The sequence below is a fragment of the Thunnus albacares genome, chromosome 12 (assembly GCF_914725855.1).
Source record: "Thunnus albacares chromosome 12, fThuAlb1.1, whole genome shotgun sequence".
Classification (NCBI taxonomy): Eukaryota; Metazoa; Chordata; class Actinopteri; order Scombriformes; family Scombridae; genus Thunnus; species Thunnus albacares.
Genome location: NC_058117.1, coordinates 33800284 through 33809230, shown reverse-complemented (window position 1 = coordinate 33809230; position 8947 = coordinate 33800284). Strand labels below are relative to the sequence as shown.

Below are 8947 nucleotides of genomic sequence, written 5' to 3'. Positions count from 1 at the left end.
TATTTTTGTGATGTTATTTCTCTGTTGTATCATTTATAAGCTGAGAGATTTTAATTTCATTGTAAAACAATCAACCAATCAAACAGCAGCTTCATGAGAAACAAACTCACACTCGTTATTTAAAAAAGTAAAGTTTTATTCACATATGTTGGTGTAAGTACACCTGAAGACATCGTCACTGCTGACCTTTGACCCCCCGGCGGCCTCAGACGGAGAGTCCATGTTTCATCATCAGCCTCATGGCTCGAGTTTGGATGATGGCGTTGCGTTCAGGAGCGTCGGTCAGTTCATGAACACAAATGTCCAGATTCTGTTTGGCTGCAAAAAAAACTGGAAGAAACATCTGGACCACAGCTGCTTCTCATCCTTTAACCCACATCTGCTTCCATCTCGCTGATCATCACCTGACGTCAGAGTCCCTGAACACACCGGCCGCTCTCTGCCCTCAACTTTAACTTTTTGTTTTATTTAAAATTTATTTATTTGCTTCTGAAAATGTATTTTATCTTCTTCAATTTGGGAAAATGTGACTGTATGTGTTTGTTTTTTGCTTTTTCATTTAGTCCTTGTAAAGCACTTTGTAATCTCTGGTTTTGACAAGTTATATATTAATAAACATTATTATTATTATTTATTATAATAAGGACTTTGATTTGTGGGATGGTCTGGGACTACAGTTCCCACAATGCTTTGGGGGATGTAAACAGGAAGTCTTCAGTGAGTTAGCTGTGTTTTTACACCACATTTGTTTACATTTAGTCAAACAGTCTCAGTGTAACATGATGAACAGACAAGTATCAGTGATCACTGTCGTCCTGAAGAAAACGTCTTCTCTCTGGTTTCTCTGTGGATTTATGGAGGTTTACTGGTGATGGAAGTCACGTGTGTTCAGATCTGACTGAGTTATGACTCCAGGAAGAATCTCAGATCTACAAGTTGTTTAAAAAAAGGTTAAAAGTTTCAGCCGAGTTCCAGTTTGTTCCTCTTCTGTCTCAGCAGACGTTTCCTCTAAAACATCGTTAATCTGCTGAAAACTGTTCGTCTGCTGCGTCATGAAAAGTCTGTTTGGGTTTGGAAACAGAAGCAAAACCTTCTGAAACAGGTAAAAATGATTCTGTAAAAAGTTTCAGAACATGTTTCCTGCAGAGACACGTTCAGATTAAATGTGTTTAACAGTTTGAACCAATTGATTCATCTGATTGGTGAAGTGAGACCAAAGCAGGTGAGTTTAAAGGATCATTCTGCTGATTCTCTATATTTTTCTTCCTGTTTGGAAGCCTGATGTACCTGATATATATATATATATATATATATATATATATATCAGATATATCAGATATATATGGTATAACAGGCTTTGATACACACAGTACTTGTTAGTAAATCAGTTCATTGATGGTTTGGATCCTTTGATCAATAAAAAACAAGTTGCAGTTTGTAGTTACAGGATGAGAAGCAGCGGTCTGGTCCTTTACGTCCTGCACAGAAACAAACTGAAGAAGAAGAAGAAGTTCCTGATCTATGCCGACAGGTCGCTGCCATCGAAGCGTTCCTGGTCGTAGACCTCGGCGACCACCTTCCGTCCCCCGAACCAGCGCTGGTCGAGCGCCCGGATGGCCCGGTTCATCTCCGCCGCCTCTGAGAACTCCACAAAGATCTTGACGATGACATCGGCGTCGTCCTCCTCGCCCTGACGCTCCTGGTAGATCACGACCCGCCGCACCCGGCCGAACTTCCCACACTCCTCCGTCACTTCGCCCTCCAGGTCATCGTCCAGGTCCTCCGGACCCACCATGTTCCTCAGGACCATGACGGTGGACTGATGAGAGAGACACGTCTGTTATACAGGTCAGCCTGCAGGGTGTGCGAGTCCCAGTCCCAAATCAAGTCTACCTGAGTCTGCATGATGTTCAACATCACCAAGTCCCCAAGTCCTGACCAAGTCCTGACCAAGTCCTGAAGTCCAACCAACAAGTCCCATATCAAGTCCACCTGCAGAGTGTCAGTGTTTCAAAGCAAGACCAGGTCCTGAGTTAAGTCCAGCAAGTCCCAAGTCCCCCCCCCTCCCCCCCATGGTGCCTTGCTCCCGGGCAGGTGTTGAACCCCCCCCCCCCCCCCCCCCCCCCCCCGTGGTGCCTTGCTCCCGGGTAGGCGTTTAACCCCCCTCCCCCCCCCCCCCCCGTGGTGCCTTGCTCCCGGGTAGGCGTTTAACCCCCCCCCCCCCCCCCCCCCCCCCCCCCCCGTGGTGCCTTGCTCCCGGGTAGGCGTTTAACCCCCCTCCCCCCCCTCCCTCCGTGGTGCCTTGCTCCCGGGCAGGTGTTGAACCCCCCCCCCCCCCCGTGGTGCCTTGCTCCCGGGCAGGTGTTGAACCCCCCCCCCCCCCCGTGGTGCCTTGCTCCCGGGCAGGTGTTGAACCCCCCCCCCCCCCCCGTGGTGCCTTGCTCCCGGGCAGGCGTTGAACTCGTACCTCCTGCTTGCGCAGCAGCTTCCTCATCACCATGTGTCTGGCGCTGCTGCCGCTGATGCTCATGTGTTCCTGCTCGCTGAGCGGCTCCGTGGCTCCGTCCTGCTGCGCCTCCTGCTGAAGCTCCTCCTCCTCATTTCTCTTCACCTCGACACTGAAAGGGGCCGCCGGCGCCGGAGGCGTGGCCAGCACCGGGTTCACCAGACCCACCTGAGGCAGGCCGGGTCGTGCCGGGGTCACGCCTGAAACAGACAGGAAGCAGGAAGGACAGGACGGTCAGACGGGCGGCGGCGGTCCGGCTGCAGGGAGCCGCCCCAGGCTGCTGGACCGACCCTCCGACCAGAACATACACTGGGTGCACTGGTTTAACACGCTAGTCCCGCCCTGCTCAGGAGACGGGTGGAGTTAAAACTAAAACACTCAAAGGCTGAATCCAAATGTCCGAACTTCAGCGCAGAGACTCGTTCCTCGGGGGGACGTCTGCCGGTGCCGAGTCTGTCCAAGGCCACCGATCATCAAGTCCACAAGAGGCCTTCAGCGGACTTCCTGTAGACCTCCAGAGAGTCTTTTTACCCACAATCCTGCAGCAATAGGCTATAAAGTAACAATGTAAAAGAGGATAATACTTATCAGTATTAGCAATAATAAAAATCAATAATAACAATAATAATAATAATAATAAAAATCAATAATAACAATAATAATAATAATAATAATAATAAAAATCAATAATAATAATAATAATAATAATAATAAAAATCAATAATAACAATAATAATAACAATAATAATAATAATAATAAAAATCAATAATAACAATAATAATAATAATAATAATAATAATCAATAATAATAATAATAATAATAAAAATCAATAATAAAAATCAATAATAATAATAATAATAATAAAAATCAATAATAACAATAATAATAACAATAATAATAATAATAATAAAAATCAATAATAACAATAATAATAATAATAATAATAATAATAATAATAATAAAAATCAATAATAATAACAATAATAATAATAATAATAATAATAATAATAAAAATCAATAATAACAATAATAATAATAATAATAATAATAATAATAATAATAAAAATCAATAATAACAATAATAATAATAATAATAAAAATCAATAATAACAATAATAATAATAATAATAATAATAATAATAATAATAATAATAATAATAAAAATCAATAATAATAATAATAATAATAATAATAATAATAATCAATAATAATAATAATAATAATGATAGGAATGTAAAATATTGACTTTTGATGACGTTTGCTTTGTGAGCTATGATGTTCAGACTAACAGGCTGATTTATTTATTATAATCTTAAATGTCAGCAGAATCTTCGGTCTCCTGGCGGTCCGGCGCAGACTTGACCCGACGACAGTGAACATGTCGCGGTTCGTGTGATTGAGGTCCACCAGTCCAGAGGGAGAATATTTGGATTCAGCCAAACTGCTTTTATTTCCATCATTAACTCCACCCGCCTGTGGTGCATCACCACCCAGCGGAGCTGCAAACGAGTGCACCCGCTCCTGACTGTGACTCCGCCCACTAGCTAGCAGCTGATGTTCCTGTAGTGACCGTGTAAGATTGAACTTTAAATACTCACAGTTGGTTAAATACAACAATCTCAGGAAACAGGAAGTTTTGGACTTTAAGCTAAGAATGAAACCCCCCCCCCCCCCCCCCTCCCCCTAACATGACCGAAACTCTACAAATCACACAGCATCTGAGACTCACTGGCCAATAGGAATGAGGGGCTATGTTTAAAGGGAGGGGCTAGAAACAGTCCTCTTCACTTGGTTGGTCAGTGTGCAGCAAAGGGGAGGGGCTAAGAGGTCACTGTGGGTGTGAACGTTGGGGGGGCGATAGAGGGAGGGGAAGAGAGGAGAAAAAACAGAGAGAGAGAAAAAAAAGACAATAAAAGAGAAAATGTATTAGTGGAGACGCTTCGGATGAAGCAACACAAACAAACTAATAATAATAAAAGCAGAAGGAGGTCTGACTGATGACTCACATTCAGCAGCTGCTGCAGACCTGAAACACTTTAACTGGTGATCTCGTTCACACAATAACGTGAGAACAAGATACGAATCTTATAAAAACATGATAATAACTCAGGTGAACAAGATACGAATTAGAGTGAAGAAGAGAAGTCATATGGACGACATACTGACCAGATAATAACTTATCTGAACAAGATAATAAGATGTGTGAATAAGATAATAACAAAACAATAATTTGTGTAAAGCTTAAATGGATCTTACAGGATTAAAACGTTTCATGTTCAGGACAACAAACAAGACAACAGTCAACATTCTTCAAACAGAAATGATGTCTGTTCAGGTTCGTCTTTCTGAATCAGTCACAGCTGCACGAGGAAATAATATCAAATAATCACAGAAAAATAAAGTTCCTCTGTTTCATACGTGCTGTTTTATTCTGTCAGGTTTCTCCTGATAGTTGATGTTGAGGAAGGAAAAAACAAAAGACTTCCTGAACCTGCTGTGATGTTTTGATTAATGTGACATCATTGGACTGGCTGCACACTGACACTCAGTGATTGGACAGCAGGACGTCCTCGTTAACAGGGGGGGGTGGGGTTAAATGTGTGTGTGTGGGCGGAGGCTGTTGGTGCTCCTACCTGTGATGACACCTGGAGCCTGAGCAGCCATGACAGCCTGAGGAAGTCCTCCCAGCTGCTGAGAGAGGAGCGCCGGTCCAGCCAGAGCTCCGAGCACCGACGCTCCCACCACCTCCTGAATGCAACACAAAACACATCAGATACTGTGGAAATATATCAGATCCAGACCCCCTCTACTGCCAAATATATATATATATATATAAAATATGCACATTGGGGTCCAAAAGTCTGAGACCACATTGAAAATCTTTATTTTAGAAGAATTATTTAAGATTCTGCAGTATTTCTGTGTCAGCAACCAAAAATCATTGACCAACTTAACTTTGTAGCAAAGGTCTTTGAATTGTTTCTCTTCCATTGAAGCGTTCAGACGAAACTCAGGAGGCTCGTTCAATAACTCAACCTGCAGCCAGTGATCACCTGTTATAAACATGGCCGCCTCATGTTTCCAGCAGATCATTGATCACTGAGCAGCGTTGTGATGGCGGGAAACCTGACGTTCTCACATCATGGCTGGACTAAAGGTTTCTAAGAGGTCGCATGAAGCTCTAAAACACTCTGCAGAAACTGGACCAGTGCATCCAAAACACCATCAGAAGATCAAAACATCAAGCTGAGTTCCCTGAGAGACAGAAACTTCATCACAGATACAGAATCTGATAAATAAAGACCTCAAGACTCCAATCAGCGGTAGAGTCTACAGACGTCTCAGAGGACGAGCAGCAGCTTCTAAACCGCCTCTCAAGGGAAACAAGGCCAAACGCTCGGGGTGGGATAAGAAATACCAGCGTTTCCCAGTGGATGACTGGAAAAACGTCTTATTTACTGATGAATCCCAGTCTGAGATGTACAGCAGTAACAGAGGGGTGAATGTAGGGAGACGAACAGGAGAGAGAACGATACCGCAGTCTATCAAACCCACAGTCAGACATGCTGGAGGGAATATTCAGGTCTGGGGGGGTTTGACTACTCTGGAGTGAACTGACCCCCCTGGCGGGGGAGAAGCAGTGCTCCGTTCTTCAGAGACATGCTGGACCGTCTGGTTTGCATCTTCATGCTGGAAGGATTCATCCTGCAGCAGGACAACGACCCCAAACACCTCAAAGCTCTGCAACAACAACGACTGAAGACCAGAGAAGACCAGACGAGGAGTCCTGACTGTCCTGGACTTCCCTCCACAGTCACCTGACCTCAACCCCGCTGAACATTTATGGCGGCTCTGTGACATCACAGGAAACTCTGTGGAACATTGTCAGATCCTGCCGGGACAACATGGATCATCAGGTTTTACACAAACTTGTAGACTCCATGAAGCTCGAGTGCTGCTGTCATTAAAGCAAAAAGGGGAACAAACCAAACACCGACATATTCTGAAACTCATGTATCATGTATCTTGAGTAGTATACATATATATATATATATATATATATATGTATACTACTCAAGATACATGATACACACACACACACACATATATATATATATATATATATATATATATATATATATATACATAATGCAGCTCAAAGTGCTGCACAGTAAAAACCACCACATGTGATATGCTTGTTATAAATGATTCTGTATTTGTTCAGAAACACCTTTTCGTCTGTTTGTTTGTTTGTTTGTTTGTTTGTTTGTTCTGTCTCTCAGGGAGGCGGAGCTTCAGGAGTTACCTGAGCAGTGATCTTAGCGGTGGCGGCGGCAGCTGCCACGGCAGCGGCGGCAGGGAGGCCTCCTGGGGCCATCGGCGTGAGGAGGGGCATGGGCGGAGTCACGGCCTTCCCCACCCGCAGGTACTGACCCCCGAGGTCAAACAGGTTCATGGAGGCCACAGCATCCTGTGAAGACTGGGCCTTGTCGTACTCTGGTGACCAGCAACATAAAGCCATCAGACCCAGAGGACTGGTCTACAGCCCCCCCCCCCCCCCCCCCCCCAAGCCATCACATGCAGCTCTGCTCACCGATGAAGCCGTAGCCTTTATGGCGTCCTGTGGTCGGCTCTCGGGACAGCATGCAGGACTTGATTTTGCCGAAGGCCTCGAAGACACTCTTGATGTCATCGTCAGAGAGATCGGGGTGCACCGACGCCACGTAGATCCTGTTGAAGGCACGCGCTTCCTCCGCAAGCTGGTCGATGATCGGCTGAGCCTGGCCGATGTTACTGGGCCGCCCCACCTGGAAGACGAGGAAGATGGACAGACTGCATCCTCAGCACGGTTCAGCAACACAAGGATAATTCTTCATCCAACCCGCTGTCAGCAGCTGCAGTTTAAACTGGACTGAAGAAGACTTTCTGCTGTCTGCTGCGGACACCGACACCTTCAGCTACACACCGCCGCACCTGACGGACGGGTCATCAGTCTGGACTCACCTTGATGTTTCTGCCTCCAAGGACGACAGAGTTCATCTGCTCCAGAGCCAGCTGAGCCGCCTCCGGCATCTCATACTCCACGAAGGCAAAACCCTGCAGACACAAACACACGGCAGCGTTAACAAGGAACACCTGAGTACAGGTGAGTTTACAGAAACTGAACTGAGCCACTCAGTCTGTCCACAGGAGTTCTGCCAAGATCCGATCCGGGTCCCATTGTGTTCATTATATACAGTATATAAACTGAGGCACCGCCTCTATGCTGATGACACTGTCTTCTATTATAACTCTTAAACAATATTTATTTTACACTCCGAGACACAAACCCACAGAACACCGTCTCCTGGTCGTCAAATCAACTTCCTCTGTGGACACTGGTGTCATTCTTCAGACACCAATACGTTACATCCATCATATCCACGTACTGGTTAGAAACACGGAGACTTTACCAGCAGGCAAGATGGAAGATGGGCAACTGCCTGCCAGAGATTTATTATGATGTTTAGAAGTTAAAAATATTCTAACTCACTGTACCCTGAAATAACTATAATAATAAATAACTATATCAAAATAAAAAAGGCCCAAAGCACTTAAAAAATATGCAGCTGTGTTCTTCTAAACACTGTAAACTACATTTACTGACAGATAAATGTTACTGGTTACGCTGCAGATTCAGATAACAAATAAAATATGATGCGTTATTATTTATTACACTATCCAGCAGTATGTGGAGTAAATGTAAATATGTTATGCTGATAAAACCTCGCTGTCACTCTTCACCTTCAGTAAAGATTTGAATGCAGGACTTTGTGGTATTAATAGTTTAACTATTGATAGTTGATAGTTTCTATGGAGGGAGTGGTAGACATAACTCTGACTTCCTGTTTATTCGCCGCAGTCAGAGGGAGGAAGAGAGCGAGTTGACCTCTGACCTTGTGTTTCATGGTGACAGAGTCCCAGGACATGTCGATGCTTTTGATTGGTCCGAAGGGTGCGAAGGCCTGTCTGATGGTGTCCTCTCCCAGCTCGTAGTAGATGGAGCCCACATAAACTCGACACATGATGGCGAGCGCTCGCTGGCGCTGAGCGGCCACCTAAACACACACGGCAGGTTCACACCGACCAATCACACCTGCTCTTAAAGATCCCTGTCAGTGACGACACGTATGATGTCATAGTGATGTCATGAGCTAGTCTACGAAACTACTTTCATTGGTTCAGAGCAGCTGGATCGTTTAATATTAATGCAGCTACAGAGAAAAACTTACCGACTGTAGAGGAGACAGAGCGTCTCCCAAACCCATCGTCAGAGACGCCATCTGAGAGGCAGAGAGACACACAGGTGAGACAGACAGGTGAGACAGACAGGTGAGACAGACAGGTGAGACACACAGGTGAGACACACAGGTGAGACAGACAGGTGAGACACACAGGT

General features: G+C 44.8%; 1 protein-coding gene across 3 annotated transcripts in view; it reads right to left on the bottom strand.

The window, feature by feature from the left end:
- Positions 1-1314: 1314 nt before the first annotated feature.
- The window catches only part of puf60a (poly-U binding splicing factor a), a 9845-nt gene continuing 2212 nt past the window's right edge, over positions 1315-8947 (bottom strand). For 2 of the 3 annotated variants that reach the window (XM_044367210.1, XM_044367211.1), the window contains 8 exons: positions 8781-8831; positions 8445-8606; positions 7513-7605; positions 7103-7316; positions 6815-7005; positions 5142-5256; positions 2468-2706; positions 1316-1819 (listed from right to left, as the gene is read on the bottom strand). In XM_044367210.1, the coding sequence (XP_044223145.1) occupies positions 1520-1819; positions 2468-2706; positions 5142-5256; positions 6815-7005; positions 7103-7316; positions 7513-7605; positions 8445-8606; positions 8781-8831 (1365 nt within the window). In that variant the 3' untranslated portion in view covers positions 1316-1519. Of the gene's footprint in view, positions 1820-2467; positions 2707-5141; positions 5257-6814; positions 7006-7102; positions 7317-7512; positions 7606-8444; positions 8607-8780; positions 8832-8947 lie in introns of all 3 variants that reach the window. The other variant, XM_044367209.1, reaches the window with a different exon arrangement.